The sequence below is a fragment of the Chiloscyllium plagiosum genome, unplaced genomic scaffold, assembly GCF_037043375.1.
Source record: "Chiloscyllium plagiosum isolate Xiang-an unplaced genomic scaffold, Cpla_swu_hap1 HiC_scaffold_20, whole genome shotgun sequence".
In the NCBI taxonomy this organism is placed as follows: Eukaryota; Metazoa; Chordata; class Chondrichthyes; order Orectolobiformes; family Hemiscylliidae; genus Chiloscyllium; species Chiloscyllium plagiosum.
Genome location: NW_028270158.1, coordinates 8,388,383 through 8,415,996, shown reverse-complemented (window position 1 = coordinate 8,415,996; position 27,614 = coordinate 8,388,383). Strand labels below are relative to the sequence as shown.

The following is a 27,614-nucleotide window of genomic DNA, read 5'->3' as shown; positions in this document are numbered from 1 at the left end:
ATTAAGATACACATTTTATTAAACAAGTTAAGGAATTTTTTGTTTAGCTTGGTGGATAAAATGATGTAATTTTTGTCTTTTTTTTAGTAAATGATGTGTTAAGGATACCATTTTGATAAATACTACTTTGGTAGTTTGGTTCAATTCTACGCTCAAATAAACATTTTTTTAATGATCTCTTTAGTTTTTAGCCAAAATGCAATTTCCCTAACTGTGGCAGTGTTTACCAGATTTATATGCATGCTTGTCAGAGTTTCTGGTATTAACATTTACTGCTTGACAGAATTGATTCATTAATTTAAAAACTGAATGTGCTTGAGAAACTCAACAGGTTAGGCAGTATCAGTGAAGAGAGAAACAGAATTAACATTTCAAGTCCAACATGACACTCTGATTGACAGGATGGAAATGCTTTTGGAGAAGAATACAATGAGATGCAATACGTTTGGCCACAAATCATGATTTTCAAACTGAAAATAGAAGAACCTAAAATTACATTTGATCCAACCCTGGATGAGTGCTGGGATCTAATTAATCGATGCTTCCTGGAAATTCTTAAAAGCGCTGATGGAATTCTTAAGGTATCTAACAATATCTGTTTTCTGTTTTTTTAAAATTCATTCACAGGATGAGGGCAGCATTGGCTAGGCCAGCATTTATGGCCCATCCCTAATTGCACAAAGGGCATTAGGAGTCAACCACGTTATGTGAGGTCTGGGTCACATGTAGGTCAGGCTAGGTAAGGATGGTAGTTTCCTTCCCTAAAGGACATTGGCGAGCCAGATGGATTTTTCCTGAGAATTGACAAGGGATTCATGGTCAGCATGAAGTTCTTAATTCTAGATTTCCTTTTAATTCAAATTCTACTACCTGCCTTGGCAGGTTTCAGACCCAAGTCCCCAGAATGTTAACACTTGAGTGATGATCCCACAAGGCCAGCACCTCCCCAAGAAGGTTTAAGGAGGTAATAATGTAGTCAATTCTATCAGTGAGAAATCAAGTCCAGATCCTGCTTCTTAAATATACAGGTGTACGTTTTTTTCAATTCATGTACAGATATGGGGAACTAAAATGTGTGTTTGTGGGCTGATCTCTTGCACCTTCAAAGGTCCGCGCTACAGTTAATAGACAATAGACAACAGACAATAGATGCAGGAGTAGTTCATTCGGCCCTTCGAGCCAGTACCACCATTCATTATGATCATGGCTGATCATCCACAATCAGTATCCTGTTCCTGCCTTATCCCCATAACCCTTGATTCCACTATCTCTATGGGCTCTATCCATCTCTTTCTTGAAAGTATCCAGAAACTTGGCCTCCACTGCCTTCTGGAGCAGAGCATTCCATATATCCACTACTCTGTGGGTGAAGACGTTTCTCCTCAACTCTGTTTTAAATACCCCTTATTTTTAAACTGTGTCCTCTGGTTCGGGACTCACTCATCAGCGAAAACATGCTTCCTGCCTCCACAGTGTCCAATCCATTAATAATTTTATACGTCTCAATCAGATCCCCTCTCATCCTTCTAAACTCAAGTGTATACAAGCCCAGTCACTCCAATCTTTCAACATATGATAGTCCCGCCATTCTGGGAATTGACGTTGTGAACCTATGCTGCACTCCCTCAATAGCCAGAATGTACTTCCTCAAATTTGGAGACCAAAACTGCACACAATACTCCAGGTGTGGTCTCACCGGGGCCCTGTACAGCTGCAGAAGGACCTCTTTGCTCCTAAACTCAATTCCTCTTGTTATGAAGGCCAGCATGCCACTAGCTTTCTTCACTGCCTGCTGGACCTGCATGCTTGCATTAATTGCTCCACTGTTGCAGTAATGGCTGTCAGCAGGGAAGATCAGGTCACAGAGAGTAAAGTGGAAGATGGATGAAATGATCCTCAAAGTGTTGGAAATTACCTATGCAGCAGTGAATAATATTTTCGGAATAATTGTGGTGAACAAAGGCTTTTCATGTAGGTGAGGCAGCAGCAGCAATTAAGTTTTGTTCACTGAAAGATTTCAATCCTGACCCTTTCATTGATCTAATTTGTGCTCATTGCTTGTGCTTGTTGATTCTGGTGAGTTTCACATGGCTGAGGAAACATGGGCATTGGCCAATAAACTGTAGCTTCTTGATAAAGATTGAATTTTTCTTTATATGTTCTATATAAGTTTATGTTGTTGTACTGTTGCTCTCAAATTGAAAAATATATATCCTTCTGTTTTTGGGTCAAAATCCTGGAAGTTTCTCTATAATGATGTTGTAGATCTATCTACACTGAATGGACTGCAGTAATTCAGGATAGCAGCTCACCATCACCTTCTTAGAGGCAACTAGGAATGGGCAAGAAATCCTGTGAGTGAATTTTTAAAAATCCCTAGTCACCCCTAGAAAGGGATTGGTGGGAGGTGGGTGTTAAAGTTGATCTTGCCAATTCATTTAAGACCCTGATTCTGAGCCTCAGTTTCCATTGAGGAGGTGAGAAAATGTTTCAGCTTCTATGCAGCCTGCAAGTAATAGGATTCCTATCTTTTGATTATTTGAAGAGCATAGAAAGGAAGAAACGGAGACAATATAGGCTCTTAATGCAGCACGATTGGCAAACTACAAAAGGCTTCCAGGGTATATAACCCGGGGCTTCACAAAGTCGGGGTTAAGACCCCAAATAGGGTTGCGAGCTGAAACTTTGTGATTTGTGAGCTCCAAGGCAGCATTTTGTTTTCCCCCTCCTCTAACAAGGCATCTCCTCCAGCTCTAACTGCTCAGCAAGGGGTTGCGATAGTTTTCAAGGCTGGAAATAGGGGTCGTAGTGGGAAGATGTTTGATAAACACTGGTCTAGCCTCAGAAGATGCATACCTTCCCTCAGCCTATGAATGATGTGATCTGTCATGTTGCTGCTGGATAAAGGCAGATTTTCCTCAAGCTGTCAATTATTTTGGGATCCTCTGATTGAGAAGCCTTCACCAAAGTGCTACAAAAGAATGGCCTTGCCCTCTTTAATTATTTGCTTTAATCTCCACCAAGAGTATTCCAAAGCCTTTACCTTCTGATGCTTTCTGTTTACCTATTCATGGCCAGCACCCAGAGACCACTGTTTCAAAACTCAACAGCCAAGAGACTGATGTTTCCTTAGCCTCCAGTCAGCTCATCATGTCACACATTCTTTGCTTCATCTCCTGAGTATATTGTAAGCTGTGGATTATTCTGGAAATCTTCCAGACTGTGGTGGGGGAGAAACTATCTGAACCACATGGGAAAATTGCAAAGTGGGGCCATTTTTCTGCTGCTTCATTTTTCTCTTTGGATCCATACATCACATGCAGCTGTTGGTTTTCCTCAGAAATTTCTACTTAACACGTGATGAAAGCTGATAGACAGAGGGACTGATTTTTTTTCTATCCCTTTGTGCAGCTTTTTCAGTTTAGAGTCCCTTTACCAAACCAGATTCCACTGGCTACAGGAGACAAGAGACAAGCAAACTGTTTCCTGGCCAGTCTCAAACTGTTTTATAACCATCTGAAGAGAAGATGGTGGTGGTGTAGTAGTAGTGTCACTCAACTACTAATCTAGAGTTCTAACTAATGTTCTGAGGATTGGGTTTGAATCCAACCATGGCAAATAGTAACATTTGAATTCAGTAAAAATCTGGGGTTAAAAGCTAGCAACTATGTCAATTTTTGTAAAACCTATCTTGCTCATTAATTTCCTTAGCCGGCCTGGTTTACATGTGACTCCAGACCCACAACAACATGATTGACTCTTAACTATCCTCTGAAATGGCTCTGCAGTTCACTCAGTCGAAGGCAAGGAATGCTGACCCAGCCAGGAATGCCCCTGTCCCATAAACAAATAAAACAAAAATTATTGGTTGTGTCAAAGAAATCTTTCTTTTTTGTGCAGATGATTTGTTGTCAGAAATCAGGTAGCATTCAAAATTTCAGCATGAAAGACAATGCTTACGTCCTCAGTGGGTTATTAAATTGTTCTTGCATTTTCTGGAACAGGTGGAGTGTGAACTCTTTCCTGACATTCGAGAAAAACATCTCACCATCCAAACCGTAAAAGAAGAAGAATCCCTAGTCAGCGAGATTATCAACAAAGCACAGGAAATTTTCAGAGCAAATATCACTGGGCCACAAAGGTACCTTTGCATGTGGTTATTGTCCTTACAAACATACAAATCAGGAATAGGAACAGGCCATTCAGCCCCTCGAAGCTTGCTTCGCCATTTAGCAAGATCATAGATGATCTGATTTCACCACATTCCTGCCGACCACTGATAACCTTTTGTCGAGAATCTATTTACCCCTCTCTAAAAAATATTAAAAGATTCTGCTTACACTGCTTTTTGACCACAATAGTTTCAAAAACTCCCTACCCTCTGTTCGAAACAGTTTCCGCTCACCTCAGGGCGACTCCTTATTTTTTATAATAATGTTCTGGATCCTTCCATAAGAAGAAACATCCTTTCCACATATATCCTTTGAAGCCACTCAGGCTTTTACCTTTCAGTGAATTTCCCTTTTATATATTTAAAATCTGGCAATAGAGACCTAGCATATCTAATCTTTCCTCATGAAATGACCCCACTTTCTGGTACAGTAATCTGCCTAGTATACAGCACACACAGAGCATGGGGGTGTGGAGGATGGGAGGGTGCAGTTACCCCAGTCTCCTGGTTGCATGAGCAATACTAGTGGCAGCTGGGAGAACTCTGCTCATCAATGTTACAAGGTGAATGTGTGTTTTTTTTATAAGCAGCCAAGACCACTCTTCAATACTGTCAGCAAGGTTTTATGTGCCACTTGCACAAGAATTCTGCATGCTTAGGTATCAGATAACAAGGACTTTACTGTATTAGACTAGTCAGCCTTCTCTGAATTGCTTCTGATGTTTTTATATCTTTCCTTATTAAGGAATTAAATACTACAGTCTGTTCTGCTTTAACGTGTGTTTTCTCAATGCGAATTGGCTTTAATGCAATTGAAGAATTTAGACTGTTATTTGTAGAACGCGAACTTTTCCTTACCTGTATTGGCTATAACCCGATTCCGGCCCCATTAGTTTAAATAGCGTGACTATTGTGTGATTTTCTTATAACGCAAGAATGAAACCATGCTTTATATCAGAAGTGACTGGTATGCAATTTACATTTGACAACAGGATGTGTAGTCCTCCATAATTAACAACTCATTAGTGGTTAGTGTCTTGCCTGGAGAACTGCAGGAAATCTTCAGCTAAGTCAATGAATCTGCAATCTATGCCATGTTTAACTGATGCCGTTATAAATACTGTGAAATCATGTTACAGTGCACTGTGTCTCTCCTTGTTTCAGAAGAAAGTGAATTGGGCTGCACTTTAGTTCCAATTTTCTTCCACAGATGCTGCCAACCCTGTTGCATTTCTCCTGTTTTATTGCACCTTTCCAGCACTGTAGGATTTTGATTTTATTTATGAAATTTTGTTCCTTTTGTTTATTTATTGGTCTACATCCCTTGTGTCTGAGTTTGAAATTGTAAAACAAAATCTCCTCAGAGATAAATTCAAACCCACATCCATCCTTCCTGTGGTATGATGGACTTGATGTCCCATTATGACAAGCAAAAATAAAAAAAATATTTACGGTTATTAATTCTTCATTTCTGGGGACCACTTCTTTTGTATACTAAATGATTTTTTTTTCTTCTTATTTCAGCTACCTAAATGTGTACAAAATATACAGTGATCTTTTAAACAACAAAGCGGAGCAAGAAGTTACTACTTTCCTATCGGAGAAGCATTCAATGGAGGCATTCATAACAGTAAATACACTGCTTCTGTTCTAAACCTCTGTAAATTGGTGGCTTTATGTATGATGGAATGGTTACAGCTCATGATTTATTTCAGAAACACGGCCAACAAAAATATTAAAATATTACTAGACCTTTCTGGGGGTCTCTGTCTCAGAAAATTCTGTTGAGGATTTGCAGGATTTGGTTAGGTACTGGGTCTTGTACTATATACTTTGCGGCGATTGTCTACCGAGTACATTATAAGTTGGAGAAGGACAATGTGCACTGTCTCAGTTTCACTCTGACTGCCGGATAAATTCAACAGAACCCAAAATATGTATTTGGGTGACACTAGTCTCTGTCTAGCTGTTAGCATGGATCAAACCCTCAGCAGATTGGTGAATGTACATCAGTGTGTAGGTCAAATGTATGCGATTGCCCATTTCGCAAGCCAGGTTCTTTGGCTTCCCCAAGATTTGGAGCAGCATTATACAGGCAATTATGTGATGTAGCAATAATATGTTTGTAAGTGCACCATATTTCAAATTGTTTCAGAAGAAAAAACTGAATAGACTGGGATTATATTCATTGGAATTCAGAAGAATGAGGGGTGATCTTATAGAAACATAAATTTATAAAGGGAATAGATAAGATAGAAGCAGAGAGGATGTTTCCACTGGCAGGTAAAACTCGGACAAGAGGGCATAGCCTCAAGATTAGAGGAAGAAGACTGAGGACTGAATTGAGAAGGAACTTCTTCATCCAGAGGGTTGTGAGTCTATGGAATTCCCTGCCCAGTGAATTAGTTGACACTACTTCAGTAAACATTTTTAAAGCTAAGATAGATTTTGTTTGAATAATAATGTAATTACGGGATACGGTCAGAGGGCGGATAAGTGGGGCTGAGGCCACAAAAAGATCAGCCATGATCTTATTGGATGGCAGAGCAGGCTCGAAGGGCCTGATGGCCTACTCAAGTTCCTAGTTCTTACATTGTTTTGTTCTAAAAAACTGAATTGGAGTGCAATTTAGTTCCAATTTGGTTCCACAGATGCTGCCAAACCTGCTGAGTTTCTCCAACACTTTCTGTTTTTATTTCATATTTCCAACATCCGCAGGATTTTGCTTCAATTTTTAAAATTTGGTTCCTTTTGTTAATTTATTGGACATCCCTCATAACATTACAACATTCAAAGTGTGGAAATCATAGCATAAACAGGAAGTTATCTCTCTGCAGTCTCTCTAGTATTCATGTGGGCGACTGTCATGGTTCACAATCTCTGATTAACGTTCTTTGGGAAGTTTTAATATAATTGATGAAGAAAGTTCTCCTCACTTAGTCCTGAATGACTGGCCCCTCTGTGCTCTAGATTCCTCAGCCAGTGGAAGAAATTTCTCTCAGTATCTGTCCTGTCAGATGCCTTCAGATTCTCATGTGTAACAATCACATTCCCTCTCATTGTTCTAAATAGCAAAGACTATAAGTCCAATTTACACAGTCTTTGATCATAGTTGAACCCTCTCATCCTTGGATTCAATCTAGTGGGTGGCACGGTGGCACAGTGGTTAGCACTGTTGCCTCACAGCGCCAGAGACCCGGGTTCAATTCCCGCCTCAGGCGACTGACTGTGTGGAGTTTGCACATTCTCCCCGTGCCTGCGTGGGTTTCCTCCGGGTGCTCCGGTTTCCTCCCACAGTCCAAAGATGTGCAGGTCAGGTGAATTGGCCATGCTAAATTGCCCGTAGTGTTAGGTATACAGGTGAGTGGAGGGGTATGGGTGGGTTGCGCTTCAGCGGGTCGGTGTGGACTTGTTGGGCCAAAGGGCCTGTTTCCATACTGTAATGTAATGTAATCTAAAAAACTTTCACTGTACTGCCTCCAAAGTAAGTATATACTGTGCAGTGTGCTACAGGTGAGGTTTCATTAAAGCCCTGTACAATTGGAGCTAGATTTCCTTATTCTGCTACTTCAGGCCCTTTAAAATAAAAGCCATCATTCCATTTGCCTTCCTGATTGCTTGCTGTGTCTTCAGTTCTGTGTTCCTTGTACAAGTACAGTCAAGTCTGTCAGAGCATCACATTCACAAGTTCCTCAACTCTTAAAAAATTCTGCTTTTCTATTCTAATTACCAAAGTGAATCACCTCACACTTTACTACATTATTCTCCACCTGCCACCTTGATGCCTATTCACCTAACTCATCCATATCTCTTTACAGCTTCTTTGCGTCTTCCTCATAGCTTACATTTCCACCTAGCTTTGTATTGGTCGCTTCATCTAAGTCATTAACACACTTGTAAATCGCTTGGGCCCCAGCAATGATTCTTGTGACACTTCACTAACCAGAGTCTGACAACTTGAAAATTTCCCAAAATCCCAACCCTTCCTGTCCATTGACAAATCCTCCATCCATGCTGATATATGTACCCCAAATTCTGTGATCCCTTATCCTGAGTCCAACAAACATTCCAAACATGATTTCTATTTGTAACATCATGTTGACTCTTATCACGATATAATTGACCACGTGCATTGTTAAGACTTGCTCAAAAATAGCTCTCTGTGTTGACCTCATGTATTTCACTAGCACTCTCCCAAATTATCCCCATGTCCCTTGAACATACTCAATGGTTGAACCTTCAACACTGTATGTGCAGAAGATTCCAAAGACTTAATACCCTTTGAGTGAAAAAAATTGACTCTTCATCTCAATCTTAAATAGTTTGGACCCCAGCCCCTCATTCTGACACTGTGTCCCCATTATTCTAAAACCTCAACCGTAGAAACATCCTTCCTGCATATACCCTGTCAATGCCTGTAGAAATTTTGTATGTTTCAATGGCATTACCTTTCATTCTTCTCAAATCTAAGCTTGTTTCCTCAATCTCTCTTCTGGACAATGATTTAAGCTGAGACTAATCTGGTGACCTCAGTGCTCTCTGGCAAGTGCATCTTGCTTTGATAAGGGGACCAAAGCTGTACCCAAGCCTGGTACAGTTGCTACAAGACAGATATCCTTCTGATGTCTGAAAATTGCTTTTTTTGGGGAATGCTGCAGAGGAGACATTAAAGATCAGTTTGTTGCAAAGTCTATTGTTTACTGAATATTGCACGATTTTGCTAATAGCTGTCTCTTGCTACTAGAAAATAGAGGCTTTACAGAAACTCTGCAATGAAATAGCCTTAATGCACGTCACAGTGCCACTTGCTATGTTTTGCCTGGACGCTGTCAGCCTGAATGCAGACCTCTGCTCTCGGAGTATGAAGCTGAAGGGAACTTTAATTGAGTCTGTGGTGAAGGAAAATCGGAATCTCAACCTGAGGTACAGTAACTGCTGAACTACTGGATGGCTTATCATGAAGTTGCAGCTGACTCCATTTGAAGAATGACAGAGTAAATGACAGAGACCTGTAGGTCTGGACTGTCAAATAGGGCAAGGCCATAATTCAGCAATTGTTTTTCCAGACAGCAGCACTAGCCCCACCACATCTGGGATGATTGCAATTCTCAATTGACCTGCAATTAAGAGGAATTGGGAAATCTGCTCACTGCCAGTTAAGGGCTATTAAGCTCCTTTTAGGAGCCCGTTCAGATGTCTGCTTGGAACAGAATTTCAACCTGTTTTCCAGATAAACATTCATTTATATTAGGAGAAAGTGAGGACTGCAGATGCTGGAGATCAGAGTCGAGAGTGTGGTGCTGGAAAAGCACAGCAAGTCAGGCAGCATCCAAGGAGCAGGAGAATCAACATTTAGGGCAAGAGCTCTTCATCAGGAATGAGTCCTCATTCCTGATGAAGGACTCTTGCCTGAAACGTCGATTCTCCTGCTCCTCGGATGCTGCCTGACCTGCTGTGCTTTTCCAGCACCACACTCTCGATTCATGTATATTAGTCCATTCAGTGGCATTGCTCCAGGTAAAAGTGAAATTCATTGCTCTTTGTGCTGTTGGTGCAATTTGAGGGGTCAATAGTGTCAATAGTGCTAGGTAGAGTGCAGAACCATGACTTAGCATCTGACACCACTGTGCCGAGTTGACCTTTAGTTTTTTTCATGAGTTGCCTGCATCTTTCACTGACACTAAGCTGGGAGTTGTCACTTCTTGGAGGCACTTGGTATCTTTAATCGGGGGCCAAGTTTGCCTCATTAGTATTTAAAATCAACCCATTAGTATTTAAAACTGCATCACAAGAAAAACATGAGTCCAGGTCGGGACTCAGAATTCATCCAGGCGTCAGGTTTCTTTGAAAATACAGTCTGAGACTCTGACTTCCTGCTCTAGTGCTCCTTAAAGTTCAGACTGCTCCGAGAAATATCTGTCACTTTAATACTGTTGCTGCCTCAACTTGAATCACTGCCAGTTTTCTTTGTGAGGAAATTGTGATCCCTAAAGAAGTAACAGGTCCGGAAGTTGTTTGCTTTATTGAGAAGTAATTAGAAATCCAGATGTTCCAGTATTCCCTGATCCTAGGTACAATTCCAGTACTCCCAAAGCATACCTGTAAAGGAAAATCATCTTTCAGTCATGGAAGTCATATCTTAAATTCAGTCTTGTGAATTTATACGCCAGTTAAGAAGGAACTGATTAAAATAATTGGAGATGTGATTCTGCAATTGAACAGAATTTGCTAAAGAAATCCCAAGTGAACAAAGAATTATGCTGACAACCAATTTAGGAATATCAGTCAGGTTCATAGAATTGCACACTTGCATGTGCTGACAACTACACACATTATTACCTAGAATCTGGTTGTTTGTAGACAAACATAATATGTACACACACTGTACCTGTTTCAACACAACAAAATTAGTGATAACCATTTGCTGGTTTATTTCTCATGGCAGTGCCTTGAATAGCATCAGTCTGCCTGTTTTAAATTAAACAACACTTGGCAGTTAACATCAGTCATCATTAACTGGTACATTTTCCATTGCATCCCTTTACAAATCAGATCCCATTTACTATCCAATCAGTACTCTGTTCTCATATGGCCTGGAATTACAGGCCAGTTAGTCTTACTTCGGTGGTAGGTAAAGTAATGGAAAGGGTACTGAGGGATAGGACTTATGAGTATCTGGAAAGGCACTGCTTGATTAGGGACAGCCAGCACGGATTTGTGAAGGGTAGGTCTTGCCTTACAAGTCTGATTGAATTCTTTGAGGAGGTGACCAAGCATGTGGATGAGGGTAGAGCAGTGGATGTAGTATACATGGATTTTAGTAAGGCATTTGATAAGGTTCCCCATGGTAGGCTTATGCGGAAAGTCAGGAGGCATGGGATAGAGGGAAATTTGGCCAATTGAATAGAAAACTGGCTAACCGGTCGAAGTCAGAGAGTGGTGGTAGATGGTAAATATTCAGCCTGGAGCCCAGTTACAAGTGGAGTTCCGCAGGGATCAGTTCTGGGTCCTCTGCCGTTCGTAATTTTTATTAATGACTTGGATGAGGGAGTCGAAGGGTGGGTCAGTAAATTTGCAGATGATACGAAGATTGGTGGAGTTGTGGATAGTGAGGAGGGCTCTTGTCGGCTGCAAAGGGACTTGGATATGATGCAGAGCTGGGCTGAGGAGTGGCAGATGGAGTTCAACCCTGCCAAGTGTGAGGTTGTCCATTTTGGAAAGACAAATAAGAATGCGGAATACAGGGTTAACGGTAGGGTTCTTAGTAAGGTGGAGGAACAGAGGGATCTTGGGGTCTATGTTCATAGGTCTTTGAAAGTTGCCACTCAGGTGGATAGAGCTTGTAAGAACGCCTATGGTGTATTAGCAGAGGGATTGAATTCAAGAGTCGTGAAGTGATGTTGCAACTGTACAGGACTTTGGTTAGGCCACATTTGGAGTACTGTGTGCAGTTCTGGTCGCCTCACTTTAGGAAAGATGTGGAAGCTTTGGAGAGGGTGCAGAGAAGATTTACCAGGATGTTGCCTGGAATGGAGAATAGATCGTACGAGGATAGGTTGAGAGTGCTAGGCCTTTTCTCATTGGAACGGCGAAGAATGAGGGGTGACTTGATAGAGGTTTATAAGATGATCAGAGGAATAGATAGAGTAGACAGTCAGAAACTTTTTTCCCTGGGTACAACAGAGTGTTACAAGGGGACATATTTAAGGTCCACATTGGAAAGTTGAAGTTCCACATAACAACTACGTTGTTGCTATCGCTTGTGGAAGGTATAGGGGAGATGTCAGGGGTGGGTTATTTACCCAGAGAGTGGTGGGGGCATGGAATGCGCTGCCTGTGGGAGTGGTAGAGTCAGAATCTTTGGTGACCTTTAAGCGGCAATTGGATAGGTACATGGATGGGTGCTTAAGCTAGGACAAATGTTCGGCACAACATCGTGGGCCGAAGGGCCTGTTCTGTGCTGTATTGTTCTATGTTCTATGTTCTATGTTCTATAGTATTGTCTAGCTATCACCATTGTTAACAGCTAACCAGAGAATGCAACATTTTAAAAAAAACGTTTTGTGATTTACACATGAAAGAAGTGAAACTATCACTGTATTCTAACAAATGAAATGCTTAACAGACAATAGATTTTTCAATGTATAATTTAAGTTATATCACACTGTAAATTTTTGCTATAAATTCTGTGTTAGGATTGAGCCCTCCTCTATCACCTGATGAAGGAGCGTTGCTCCGAAAGCTAGTGCTTCCAATTAAACCTGTTGGACTATATCCTGGTGTTGTGTGATTTTTAACTTTGTACACCCCAGTCCAACATCGGCATCTCCACATCATGACTCATATAGTATAAATGCTATTTTCCTTTTGCATTGATATTCTTGCAGATTGTCCTGATGAATGCAAAACAAAAGGCTTCAAAAATTGTCTTTTTCAGCTGTTTTAAAGTTTAAATGTTAAATGAAGTGTGTAAATGGATGTCTGCAACACAGTGTTCTTAATATTGTGTGTTTGACATTATGAGTTTCTAAAACCACATATACAGAATTCTGTTTGCTTCTCTAGTATTTGCCAACGCTATGAAGAGATATCTGATCGGATCAGTGAAATCCCTGAGACTACAGAGGAGCTAGTGGATCTGGACACCTTTGTGAAAAAATCCAGTGAGGTCACTATTACTAAACTGAAAGAAGAAATCTTTGAAGCAGCAGACAGATTGGAGTTTTTGCTGGACTATGCCTCGTTATCAGGTAAACCCTATGCCACCAGGTAAACCCCATGTTAACAGTTAAACCGTGTATTAACAGGAAAACCCCACAATGCCAGGTAAGTCTCAGACTGCCAAGTATACACCACATTACCAAGTTAACACCACATTATGAGTAAACACCACACTGCCAAATAAAGCCTGGTAAACATCATATTACCAGGTAAACCAATATTACCGAGTAAACACCACATCGTCAGGTAAACCCTATTACCAGGTAATCCCACATTGCCAGGTAAATGCCATATTGCCAGGTATATTCTACACTCCCAGATAAATGCCATATCACCAAATAAACCTATTCGTAATGTGTATATCTGATTCCATCAGGGAAACCTTACTGTACCAGATAAACTTAACTCTACCAGGTGAATTCCATACCAAAAGGTAAATTCCATGTATGGTATGTTTTAAAGCATTCTTTAAAGGGTTGTGTAACTTTGTTAGCCATCCATTTAAGATTGATGTAAGTATTTGAAAATCATCATGAGTGATGTTATTCACCTGATCTTTCCTTGTCCTAAGTGGTGCATTGCACCCCTTAGCAATTTATTTCCTCCCCCATCATCTGCTTACTGACATTTGAGGAGATGTTTGATGAATTGAGTGGTCCACATGTTGTGGGAGCAGTAGATAGATGAATGGATCCCTTGCCAGTAGTTGCCCCAACCTTCTTCATTTCTCTGTTTTCGCTACACCCAAGAAAGTCATCCTGTCCAGATGGTAACTACTAAGAACCTGCCCTGTCTTGTTTGATTCATTTTGTTGCTTCCAAATCCATGGCCTCTCTTCCCTTGGCTGCTCCAATCCAAATCTTCTGATTGTTGAATCTAAATCTCTACCTGCCTGGTGTAGTAGACATTAATGATCCCATGCCAATAATAGTGGAAGAGCAGCTAGTTCTTCTAATATACATGGAGTTATCTCTCTCCTCGAATTTTGCATTTATGAGATAATGCCGATATAGAGTGCAGGAGAATTCATACTCTCAACAAGCAGTGTTATCCTACTCCAGCAGCAGCTTTGAGAAACCACTCAACGCGATATAAATGAAGGTATTTCAATATGATATTTATTGAAGAAAATCCATAGTTGAGATGATCAGATTTGCCCTCTCTCTTAAAGATGACGATATAAGGTTGAACAGTCAGGTCTTCAACTGGCCAGAACAAATCGTATTGATGCTGGACTTGCATCGGGATCGGCTGCTGAGCAAGAGAGATGATGTAGAAGAAGATTTGAGGAACCGGTCTGTATTTGGAACTTTTCTGACTGATGGTTGGGGAATAAAATGAATGTAGAGTTATTCCAATATTCAGATTCACTCGTTAGGGCAATGCCTTCACCAATCAGATTCAACCTGCCTGGTTTAAATTTAAACAATGTTCGGCAGTTATCTGTCAATCATTATCTGAGAAGGTAAATTCTCCATGGCAGCTCTAACAAAGCCCATTAGTCAACCAATCAATACTCACTTCCAAAACAGTATAAAATGTTTCTGTCCTTTACATTAGTGTTCCTTGATGAGTGCAAGATGAAAAACCTTTATAAAATGTGTTTTTTTTTTCAACGGAGTTTATTCTCTGTGAAATTGCATTGTAGCAAGGCAGCAGGGAAGAATGCCAGTCAAATATCTTGGCACTCCTGACAGAGTGGAGTTTGTAAATGTACAAAATGAGCTTCTCGTCCTGAAAGCGTCTATAACATCTTCCTGCCTATGTATTCACGTGTACCAAACAGAACGTAACATTTAATTTCAGAATGTCCTTCTTTTAAAGTCTGTGCAATTTGTTCATGAAATTGATTGGCTTTTCTGTTTGTGGAGATTAAAAACACTTCACATGTCTTGCTTTGTAGCATCAAACATAAAACTTAGCAAAGACTTTGGGCTGGATTTTACACTGAGGACAACCCCTCCGCAGCTCAGTGTAAATTCTGGGGTGAGCTGCTGATACTTGGCCAACTCAGTCCACTTTAACTTTTTGGATGACAGCTGTTTACTTAGCACAAGCCAGGACTCCCATCCACCACCAGAGGCTGTGCCCCTCATGTAGAGCTGAAATATAGTCAAATGAGCACTTGTTTACACACCGTCTGTACCAGGCAGGTGTTGTATGGCTACTCTGGTGCTATAGGACCAGTGACATATGCAGACATTCTGAGAAATTCGAGATCTGCTGGTACCAGGCTGACAGGCTCCCACAAGGCAGGTGAGGGACAGGTATAAAAGGCAGAGAGTGTTAGGTGGGCATGTGGGAGAGATGGGGAGGGCTCCATTGGACATTGAGGGACCAGAAAGGAGGCTGTAATAAGAGCCTGACACCACAATTTGGAGCAATAGTTGTTCGTGTGCTGTTAACGTAGTGATGCATGAACCTTGCTTGTTTTGAAGTGATTGTGTGCTTTTCCCTTGCATGCTGATGAATAGAAGTTTTATATGCAAACCCAACATTTAAGAAGCCTCAATTTTGTTTTTACTTTATATTGTAAAGCTCAAATGGTTTCAGATTTATTTTGACTGTTTCAGAAATCTTTTTTAAACCATATTAAAAACAATATGATGAATGATTGACCTAAAAATATCCACCTTTGCAGGCCTTTATTATCGGAACTATAGAATCAGGATAAAAACATGTGTTGCGAGAACACCTGCATCATAGGTGTGCTTAGCAACAACCTAACGTCAAATAATTCATACTGTTTCTTCATTAATCCGTGTAAGAACCTTTTCTTAGCAACAACTGATTAACCTTTATGGAAAACAATTCTCTGTTAAATATAGGGCATTTAAAGATTCAAGAAATTACATTTATGACTCTCCCACATTAAGTCTATTCATCACAGTCAAACTGAGTCACAAAGGACTCTTTCCGAATCATTTCATTGTAAAGCTTTGATTCTAATAGGGAACAATAAATAGCTGGCAGCAAATTACGTGGAGGTGATTTGTCATGCTTTTCAGACACTATAAATCATGATAGTAATGTTCTAGCAATTTCTAATGTCAATAGAGCCTATTGTATAATTCTTGGCCTAAATTTGTGGCCAGATAATTTAATTTCCTTATAAAGTACAGCTTTTTAAAACAGGTTGCCCACAAGATCGAGGGTGAAGAAGTGCAAAGCAGTAGTTGAGATCAGAACAATGCAGTGCCTGAATGCTTGATGTGTCCTTATGTGTGGGAGTGTGACAGTGGTACAATATCAGTTCAAAATGAGTTTTGTTGGAATATTAGATGTTTTCCAAAAAAAAAAGCCGTTTTGCCCAGTTGAGAAGACCATAAGACCATAAGACATAGGAGCGGAAGTAAGGCCATTCAGCCCATCGAGTCCACTCCGCCATTCAATCATGGCTGATGGGCATTTCAACTCCACTTACCCGCATTCTCCCCATAGCCCTTAATTCCTTGTGACATCAAGAATTTATCAATTTCTGCCTTGAAGACATTTAGTGTCCCAGCCTCCACTGCACTCTGTGGCAATGAATTCCACAGGCCCACCACTCTCTGGTTGAAGAAATGTCTCTGCATTTCTGTTCTGAATTTACCCCCTCTAATTCTAAGGCTGTGTCCACGGGTCCTAATCTCCTCGCCTAACGGAAACAATTTCCTAGCATCCACCCTTTCCAAGCCATGTACTATCTTGTAAGTTTCTATTAGATCTCCCCTTAATCTTCTAAACTCCAATGAATACAATCCCAGGATCCTCAGCCGTTCCTCTTATGTTAGACCTACCATTCCAGGGATCATTCGTGTGAATCTCCGCTGGACACGCTCCAGTGCCAGTATGTCCTTCCTGAGGTGTGGGGACCAAAACTGGACACAGTACTCCAAATGGGGCCTAACCAGAGCTTTATAAAGTCTCAGTAGCAGGAGTCTCAGTAGAAGGAGTCAAAATTAAATTGCCTTCACTGATAATTATGCAAATATTAAAGTAAAAGCAGCTTGAAAGTGTTGCTATTATCCATGTCACACTCCTTGATGTCAGTCATAGAATCATACAGCACGGAAACAGACTCTTCGGTTCAACCCAACCACACTGACCAGATATCCCAATCTGACCTAGACCCATTTGCCAGCATTTGGCCAATATCCTTCTAAACCCCTCCTGTTCATATGCCCATCCAAATACCTTTAGATGTTGTAATTATACCTGCCTCCACCATTTCCTCTGGCAGTTTGTTTCATACATGCATAACCCTGAAGTCCTTTTTTGATTTTTCCCTTCTCACCATAAACCTATGCCCTCTAGTCTTGGACTCACCCACCCCAGGAAAAAAGATCTTGGTTATTCACCCTGTCATGATTTTATAAACCTCTATAACCTCACACCTCAGTCTCTAACACTCCAGGGAAAGAAGTCCAAGTCTATTCCTCCATTCCTGACAACATCCTTGTAAATATTTTCTGCACCCTCTCAAGTTTAACAACATTATTCCAATTGAAGAACAACCAGAATTAAATGCTGTATTCCAAAAATGGCCTCACCAATGTCCTGCAAGCATGCCAAATGCCTTTTTCACCACCCTGTCTACCTGCCACTCTACTTTCAAGGAATTATGCACCTGCACCACTAAGTCTCTTTGTTAGGCAGCATTCCACAGGGTCCTACCATTAACTGTCTACCCTCACATTTATCTAAATTAAACTTCACCTGCTCCTCCTCAGCCCATTGGCCCATCTGATTAAGTTCCCATTGTATTCTGAGATAATCTTCTTCACTGTCCACTACACCTCCAATTTTAGTGTCACCTACAAACTTACCTCCTCTCTTCACATCCAAATCATTTATATAAAGCTCTGCTCTGAGTCCATTTCCATTTTTATAAGAAGCGTGCACCTTTTTTAAGACAGCATTTAACACTATTTGAAGTTTCTAATGTAATTTATTTGGGTTCATCAGGAGTCCAGCACCGGGCATCTAGTGCAATTCTACATCAGTGATTGTTCAGTTCAGATCAAAGTACAGACCCCTAAAAGGAGCCTCCATTTATCTTTGTGAATGTTTCTGCTTAACTTGCCAAGTTTCACAAGCCAAAGCCTTTGAATGAGATGCTTGGTCAGAGCCAAGTCGGTACCAGGGTTTCTCTTTTGCAGGGAATCGAGTTACAAACTACCTAAGTGGCTGACATAGTCTAATAGCTAGCCATGTATGCAAGCCATGAGATGTGTCTATGGGGCTTGCAGCCAAAGCCTGGGACATCTGGACCCAATATTCACTTGTGTGACATGGGTTTTGCTGCATTTATTGTCTGCCCCTTGTTGCCTTTGAGAAAGTGGTGGTGAGTTACTTTCTTAAACTGCTGCAGTCCATGTACTGTAGGTAACACATACAACTGACTGGCTTGCTTGCCCATTTCAGAGGGTAATTGCTGTGAGTCCGGAGTCACATATAGGCCAGACCCGATGATGATAGCAGATATCCTTTCCTGAACAACATTAGTGAACTGGATGGTTTTCCCTATCAGTGGTTTTGTGGTCATCCAGATATTTAATGAATTCAAATTCCAATATGCAGCATGGAAACAGACCCTTTGGTCCAACTCGTCCATTCCAACCAAGTTTCCCAAACTAAACTAGTGCCATTTGCCTGCATTTGGCCCACATCTCTCCAAATGTGGCCTCACCAACCTCCTGTACAACTGCAACATCCCAACTCCTATACTCAATGATCGGAGAAATGAAGACATATGTGCCAAATACCCTCTTTACTACTCTGTCTATCTGTGATGCAACTTTCAATGAACTATCTACCTGAACCCTTAGATTTTTCTACCTATAACACTCCCCAGGGACCTGCCCTGATGCATCTTACCAAAATGAAATATCTTGCATTTATCTAAATTAAACTGCAGCTACCACTCCTCAGCCCATTGGCCTAATTGATCAAGATTCCTTTGTAATTTAGATAACTTTATTCAATGTCTACTATGGTTCAAATGAAGTCCATCCAGAGTAATTTGTTTATTTTGGGAATTTTTAGCTGCATTGATGAATCTTCATTTGTTGCCCAATCCTTCTATAACTGAATGTTAAATGGCTTCAATGTGAGCCACAGTGTGAACTCAAGTTATAAAAGTTAGCCTGCATGAACTTTTGCCTCTCCCATCAATACTGTGTATTATTTAGCAAACAATTACAAAAGAATGAATTAGAACACTACCCGCTGCAGTGAAATGCCTAATCAGTTGCAGCATTTAACAAAGAACTACCAAATTTGTTTCATTTATTTTCTTAAATGTCTATTTCCCCAAAATTTGGCTCTTCACATAATGTTAAATTTAAAATAAAAACAGTCAGTCTTTTGCACTTGGTAAAAGGCTGAAAATAGTCAGCGAATGAGAGAAACCAGACGGAATGAGTCACCTTCTTTGTTGCCTCCTTCCTGAGGTTCCCAGTCTATTTCTAGCAGTTTGAGATCCAATCAACAGCATTCACGTGACCACCACCTCCCACCAGATCTATAAATATCAATCAAGAAATGATACTGCCATGCAGAGCACATTACACAGCCCTTATGTCCAAATTTGTTAAAAAAAAGACCGCAGCAATTTATTAGATTGATGTTTTCCTATAGCAAAATAGGTTATTGTGCATCATAACCACTCCAAGTTATGACTGTGCCAGCATACCTGGGGCCCAGAGTTCTAGGAGATCTGCTGTGCTTAAATTGAGGGTGTCACTGTTGCTTGGAGCACTGTTGTGATTTCTGTCCCTGCCCCTACATGTAGTGGTGCTGAGTATGGTGAGGGTGCAATGTAGCATGTGAGTGTCAAGTATCAGTGCTGATTGATCTTTTGTCAGTTAATAGGCTGGTGATACAGTTGGTAAGATATGGTAATTGAAGTCCATTCACCGACCTTGTCTGCAGTGATTGTGTTTCTTGGTTATGTAGATGGATGTTGCAGTAAAGAGGGCACAAAGGTGATTCACCAGGATGTTGCCTGGTGATTCAGCAATGAAGAGATGCTGAGGTTGTGTTCCTTGGAGCACCCTGATTGATTGGGTGTGCAAGCCTATGAAAGGTATAGATAGGGAGAAGCTTTTCACATTAGTAAAGGGGTTAATAAGCATGGGGCACAGTTTTGAGGTAAGAACCAGTAGTTTAGAGGGGATTTGAGGAAAGAGAATCACCCAGAAGGTGGATAAAAGAGTGTGAAAGGCTGAATGTCTCAGCACAATTATTCTCCTTCGAATCCTCCCACTTCCTCCAGACCAAAGGGGCAGCCATGGGCACACGTATGGGCCCCAGCTATGCCTGTCTCTTTGTTGGCTGCGTAAAACATTCGATCTTCCGTAATTACACCGGCACCACTCCCCACCTCTTCTTCTGCTACATTGATGACTGCATTGGCGCCACCTCGTGCTCCCGCGAGGAGGTTGAGCAATTCATCAACTTCACCAACACATTCCACCCCGACCTTAAATTTACCTGGACCATCTCTGACACCTCCCTCCCGTTCCTGGACCTCTCCATCTCCTTTAATGACGACCGACTTGACACCGACATTTTTTATAAACCCACTGACTCCCACAGCTACCTGGATTACACCTCTTCCCACCCTACCTCTTGCAAAAATGCCATCCTGTGTTCCCAATTCCTCTGCCTATGGCCTCCTTCTTTAGAAACCACAATTTCCCTTCCCACGTGGTTAAAGATGCCCTCCAACGCATCTCGTCCACATCCCGCATCCTCTGCCCTCAGACCCCACCCCTCCAACCGTAACAAGGACAGAACGCCCCTGGTGCTCACCTTCCAACCTACCAACCTTCGCATAAACCAAATCATCCGCCGACATTTCCGCCACCTCCAAACAGACCCCACCACCAGGGATATATTTCCCTCCCCACCCCTTTCCGCCTTCCACAAAGACTGTTCCCTCCGTGACTACCTGGTCAGGTCTATGCCCCCCCCTACAACCCATCCTCCCATCCTGGCACCTTCCCCTGCCACCGCAGGAATTGCAAAACCTGCGCCCACACCTCCTCCCTCACCTCCATCCAAGGCCCTAAAGGAGCTTTCCACATCCATCAAAGTTTTACCTGCAGATCCACCAATATCATTTATTGTATCCGATGTTCCCGATGCGGTCTCCTCTACATTGGGGAGACTGGACGCCTCCTAGCAGAGCGCTTTAGGGAACATCTCTGGGACACCTGCACCAATCAACCACACCGCCCTGTGGCCCAACATTTCAACTCCCCTTCTCACTCTGCCAAGGACATGGAGGTCCTGGGCCTCCTTCACCGCCGCTCCCTCACCACCAGACGCCTGGAGGAAGAACGCCTCATCTTCCGCCTCGGAACACTTCAACCCCAGGACATCAATGTGGACTTCAACAGTTTCCTCATTTCCCCTTTCCCCACCTCATCCCAGTTCCAAACTTCCAGCTCAGCACTATCCCCATGACTTGTCCTACCTACCTATCTTCTTTTCCACCTATCCACTCCACCCTCCCTCCCAACCTATCACCTTCATCCCCTCCCCCACTCACCTATTGTACTCTATGCTACTTTCCTCCCCTACCCTACTCTCATTTATCTCTCTACCCTTCAGGCTCTCTGCCTGTATTCCTGATGAAGGGCTTTTGCCCGAAACGTCAATTTTATTGCTCCTCGGATGTTGCCTGAACTGCTGTGCTCTTCCAGCACCACTAATCCAGAATCAGCACAATTAAGGACTGTTTAAATGAGCACTTGAAACACCAAAGCATTCAAAGGTTATGTCTCAAGTGCGAGAAAGTAAGTTAGAATAGATACATGTTTGATGACTGCCGTGGACATGATAGATTGAAGGATCTCTTCTGTGCTGTAAAAGTTATATGGCTGTTGAGATCCCTGAGGTAAGGAGGGATGTCACTGTGACCTCATTGGCTATGTGTTAGTGTCATTGGGTTTTGTACACTTGGATCTTGCTGTGCTATAGCCATGCCATTGCACACAGTGGAATAATAAGCATTGATTAAACAGTTACTAAGAAGCCTGGCCTGAGCTTGACATCAATACTGAAAAAGCCCACACAGGGAAATAATCAAACATTGACCATTGTCATCTGAGGTTGTTGGACTTCTTTTGGCCACTGCATCTAGATCCTCAAGATTTGCCACCAGGCAGCACAGTGGGTCAGTAGTTAGCACTAGGGATCCAGGTTCAATTCCACCCTTGGGCGACTGTATGGAATTTGCACATTCTCACTGTGTGTGCATGGATTTTCTCCGGGTGCTCCAGTTTCCTCCCATAGTCCAAAAGATGTGCAGGCTAGGTGAATTGGCCATGCATAATTTGTCCATAGTGTCCAAGGATGTGCAGGCTAGCTAGATTAGCCATGGGAATTGCAGGGTTACAGGGATAGGGTGGTAGGGAGGGGAGGGGGGTGGGTCTGGGTGGGAAGCTCTTTGGAGGGTTAGTGTGGGTTTGGGCTGAATGGCCTGCATCTACGAATTCTGTGATTTGACTCCTCACATTGACCTCCCCAGCTGTTCACTCCATACTTTTTGATGGTGTCTCTGGAGGGCTTCCTGCAGCCCCAGTGAGTCTCTCCTTTTCTACCTTGAGCACCAAGGTGACCAATGCAGCATCCATTGTGTTTGCTGTCTCCCTTCCCTGTAGATTGGTTCCAAGTTTCACAAGTTCAACCCATGATCTTTAAGAGATAGAGGCTGGCACTAACTGGAGTTGTTTGCTCATGATAGCGGCTTCTTGGGGTTAAGCATAGAAACCAGCAAAGAGCACAACTTGAATTTGGCTGGTCTTTGAAATCAGCAGATAGGTGTCCTTTACAATGGACTTACAAGTAATCAACAGACTAGAGCTAGTGACTATTGCCTCACCGGTTTACAGGGTGCAGTTGAATTTAACCTCTCTTGCGTGTTCTGAAATTTCCAATGGCTTTTCTGTATTGAAATGATTGCTGCTAATATAATTTGTTGTGCATTTAGAATAAATGAATTTAAAAAGAAAGTGGTGGCCTACGGCAAAGAAGTTGACAGCTTCAAGAAGAAAGAAATTATGACTCTTGATGAAATGAGGAATAACGTGGAAAAACTCAGTGAATTAACCAAAAATCTGAACGCAGCCATGGATGAGGCAGATGTGGGTAACCTTTTGGTGTAGCTGGATACAAATTATTCTGTTAATGTTCTTTTTTCAGTTGGGCATGTTTTGAAGCTCATTTTGATAGGGAGAGGCTTTCGGAACAAGCCATCACAACTAGTGTTCAGTCCTTGTGGCTTCTCATAATAATACACAGCGAGATAACTTATTTATTATTTATCTACTCCATACCAACCAATGCTACCCTGCTCACCCACCACCCAATCTTCCAAGTGCAGTAGATATTTAGTTCATAGTTATATCAGCATAAAATTGACCTAAATGCCAAATTTTCTAAAAAACCTTTCAGGGAATCTATGTATCATTGGCAAGGCAGCATTTGTTGGTCATATCTAATTGCCCCTGTACTAAGTGACTTGCAAGGCCATTGCAGAGTCTATCACATTGCAACAAGTCACATCTAAACAGACGAGGTAAGGTTGGCACATTTCTTTCTCTAAAGGCCATTAGTGAACCAGGCAGGTTTTTATGGTAATCGATGATAATTGTCATAGTCACTATTATTGAGATCAATTTTATATTCCATGCTTATTGATTGAATTTAAATTCCATCAGCAGCTATGATGGGATTTGAACCCATGTACACAGAGCATTTACCTGGGCCTGTAGGTTGTGGGCGGCACGGTGGCCCAGTGGTTACCACTGCTGCCTCACTGCGCTAGGGACCTAGGTTCAATTCCAGCCTCAGGTGACTATCTGTGTGGAGTTTGCGCATTCTCTGTGTGTGTGTGTGTGTGTGTGTGTCCTCCTACAATCCAAAGATGTGCAGGACAGTTGAATTGACCATGCTAAATTGCCCATAGCGTTAGGTGCATTAGTCAGAGGGAAATGGTTTTGGGTGGGTTGCTCTTCAGAGGGTTGACGTGGACTTGTTGGGCCGAAGGGCCTGTTTCCACACTGTAGGGAGTCTAATCTAATTACTTGTTCTGTGACATTACCATTATGGAAGTTTACTTTGGGAATTTTTAATTGAAATTCTACAGACGCCATATCTTAGCAAACTAACTAGTACCTTTTGCTTCACATAACAGTGTCTGTAGCATCAGTAACATTACCTCCTGCCTGAAGCATTCACTATTGGGCTCTGTTTAGAAGTCTTAGTACATTTCCTATTTTTTTCTCCTATTAGGTTAATTCACACTGTGCTGCAGAATAATGCTGCTATTATACAATCCAATCAAATATGTGGTAATGTAGAAGCATCCCATGTGATTGGTTTAAGCTTTGATCCATGAGGTGGTAACATTATTCCAAGCTACCCTGTGACCCAGATCCATTTCCTTATTTTCTGGTCCTCTGTGTAGTGCATTCTATCACAGCTCCTCAAATATTCCAAACAGTTTTGATTTCCTTTTTGAAAGAATGATGTACTTGCCATAGGGACAGGATTGATGGGACTGTCCAATAAGGAGAGATTGAAAAGAGTGGGATTGCATACTTTGAAATTTAAAAGAATGGACAATTATCTCACTAAAGCAGTCAGAATCCTATCAGGTCTCACAGAGTGGATGCAATATGGATGATTTCCACCTGATCAGAAGGGTCTAGAATCAGGGGACACCATCTCAAAATAATGAGCAGACAATTTAGGATGGAGATGAGGAGGAATTTCTTCACTTGAGGGTTGTGAGTTCTTGGAACTTTCTAGCCTGGGGGCTGTGGGTGGAGATTGTTAGACATTTAGATAGTAAAGGGATATGGGGAAATTGCGTAAAATTAACGATGAGTTAGAAGATCACCATGATCTAATTGAATGGTGGAGTAGGCTAGAGAAGCGAAATGATCTACCTCTGCGTCTATTTCATAAGTAACTTTCTTATTCAACACAGAATTGTTACATTATATAAACCAGTGTCTCCAGAGGACAAAACTGTATCTTCCCAAACTTTCTAATCCTTTTTACTTCACATAACAGCGTCTGTAGCTCCAGTGATATTACTTTCTGCCTGGAGTTTCATTATTTAGAGTCTTAATACATTTCATATATCAAAACTATACCATCAATGGTCTCTTTGATGCCAATAATATCCATAATGAACCTCATTCTTTGTTTTTTTAAGGCTATAAACAGAGAAGAGGAGCTTTTGGAACACAAGATGACCCAGTTTCCTCAATTACTAGTCACAGTCAGCCAGAAGCAGCCTTATGAGCAGCTGTGGAACACAGTGTATAATTTCTACACTAAATCAGAGATGTGGATGAATGGTGAGTTTTGAGAGTTTGACCAATGAAAGGAATCATTTAGTACAAATCTGGTTAAAATATGTGGAGTGAGTGGATAGTCTCCCTTTCCCTGTGGAGAAAGTGAGGACTGCAGATGCTGGAGATCAGAGATGAAAAATGTGTTGCTGGATAAGTGCAGCAGGTCAGGCAGCATCAAATGAGCAGGAGAATCGACGTTTCGGGCATAAGCCCTTCTTCAAGAATCCTGAAGAAGGGCTTATGCCCGAAACGTCGATTCCCTTTCCCTGTGGTCTACAAACTAAAGTGAGTGGATAGTCTCCCTTTCACTGTGGTCTACAAACTCTATCACCTTAAAGTTTCCATATAAACACTGGTGACATTTCTTGCTGATTCAGACAACATTTTTCATTAAAAGGAAATCCCATTTATTGAACTCTGTGCAATTTTAAAATGATACAGAATTAAACGTAAAGACCCTGCGAGTAACGTTGAGTTAATTTTACTGCTTCCTGGAATGGCAGGACTGACATATAGAATCATAGAGTTATACAACATGGAAACAGACCTTTCGGTCCAACCGATCCATGCTAACCATAATCCCAAACTAGTCTAGTCCCACCTCCATGCATTTTGCCCATATCCCTCCAATCATTTCCTATTCATGTACTTACCTAAATGTCTTTTAAATGTTGTAACCGTTGCTGCATCCACCACTTTCGCTGGAAGTTCATTCCACATACGAACCACTCTCTGTGTCAAAAAATTGCCTCTCGTGTCTTTTTTAAATCTCTCTCCTCTCACCTAAAAAAAGTTCTCCTAGTATTGAAATCCTTCACCCTTGGGGGAAGACACCTGCCATTCACATTATCTATACCCTTCGTTATTTTATAAAGGTCACCTCTCAACCTCCGATGCTTCAGTGAAAAAAGTCCTGTTTATCCAGTCTCTCATCATAACTAAACCCTTCATTCCCAGCAAGAGAGAATATATGAATGAAGAGAGACTGGATCAGTTACAACCATACTCACTGGAGTTGAGAAGAATGGCAGTGGGGATGTCTCTTAGAAACCTACAAAATTCTAACAGGACTAGTCAGGGTAAACACCAGAAGGTTTCTGAGGGTGAGGGAGTCCAGAGTCAGGCTTGTCTGAGGATATTGAGTAGACCATTTCAGATTAGGATGAGGAGAAATGTCTTCACCCAAAGGGTGGTGAGCCTGCGGAATTCTCTACCACAGAAAATGTTTGAAGCTGAAACATTATTTTCAAGATGGAGTTAGATGCAGTTCTTGGCGCTAAAGTGAACAAAAGATATGGGGAGAAAACGGTAACAGGGTACTGAGCAGTGTTGTGAAAGCTAGTGCTTCCACCAAATAAACCTGTTGGACTATAACCTGGTGTTATAGTAGCATGATCATCCATGGTCGTACTGAATGGTGGAGCAGGCTTGAATGGCTGAATAGTCTAATTCCCTTATTTTCTATGTTTCTATGTTAAAATTTCTAAGGCCAGATATTTTTGGCCCTGGTGATATTTCCAAAATTATTGGCAATTTTTCACAGTAAACTTGGGTATGATTTTACAAGTCAGATGACATTGGGCAACATTACAGAAGTGTAGGAAAGTAGTCTACGTTACTCATTTTATGTTCGGAAATTGGCTCATATAAACACATTTTGTAATTAAAAGGTCTGAATTATAAAATAAACTGGAATGCTCGTGATCCAACTTTAGATAATGACTGGAATAGTTCTGATCATGTTGCTAACTTGCTGCTGGAATTTCTACTCTCTTCATTTTGTAGGACCCTTTCAAGGCCTAGATGCTGAGGAGATTACTAATGATATTTCAACTATGTGGAGAACAATATATAAACTGACAAAGACTTTCTCAGATATCACAGGACCTAAACGTGTAGCAGAAAGTGCTAAACTTAAAATTGAGAAATTTAAACCTCACCTACCAATTATAGCAATCATCTGTAATCCTGGCATCAAAGATAGACATTGGAATGAGGTAATACTTTCTTTTCAAAGATGTATTTTATTCATAGAATTTTTAAAAATATATTGTAGAACATTTCAACTTCAAAAGTGATCAAAAGTGCATCAAAATTCAAATTGTCTCCACACAGCATGTTCCACTCTAAGGTGGAACACAACGCAAATATAATAGCTATAAAATTTACAATATATATTCCAGGTCAGGCATACAGCTGATGCATTTCAAATCAGAAACAAAATAGCATGCATTAGAAATTAACTTCTCTCCTTGCACCATGTTCTACACTGAGGTATATGCTTCAGTAGAATTTCAATATTACTGATGTTCACAATGTAAATTACCTTGTCAGGAGCATAGCTGAAAGGATCCTGCAGATTG

General features: G+C 41.3%; 1 protein-coding gene across 2 annotated transcripts in view; it reads left to right on the top strand.

Moving 5' to 3' along the window:
* Positions 1–27,614, top strand: part of dnah3 (dynein axonemal heavy chain 3) — a 208,567-nt gene that overhangs the window by 57,771 nt on the left and 123,182 nt on the right. The window contains exons 10-18 of one of the 2 annotated variants that reach the window (XM_043712084.2): positions 402–581; positions 4,005–4,141; positions 5,696–5,801; positions 8,916–9,094; positions 12,737–12,921; positions 14,064–14,187; positions 22,875–23,028; positions 25,110–25,254; positions 27,037–27,248. In XM_043712084.2, the coding sequence (XP_043568019.2) occupies positions 402–581; positions 4,005–4,141; positions 5,696–5,801; positions 8,916–9,094; positions 12,737–12,921; positions 14,064–14,187; positions 22,875–23,028; positions 25,110–25,254; positions 27,037–27,248 (1,422 nt within the window). Of the gene's footprint in view, positions 1–401; positions 582–4,004; positions 4,142–5,695; positions 5,802–8,915; positions 9,095–12,736; positions 12,922–14,063; positions 14,188–22,874; positions 23,029–25,109; positions 25,255–27,036; positions 27,249–27,614 lie in introns of those variants that run through there. The other variant, XM_087997630.1, reaches the window with a different exon arrangement.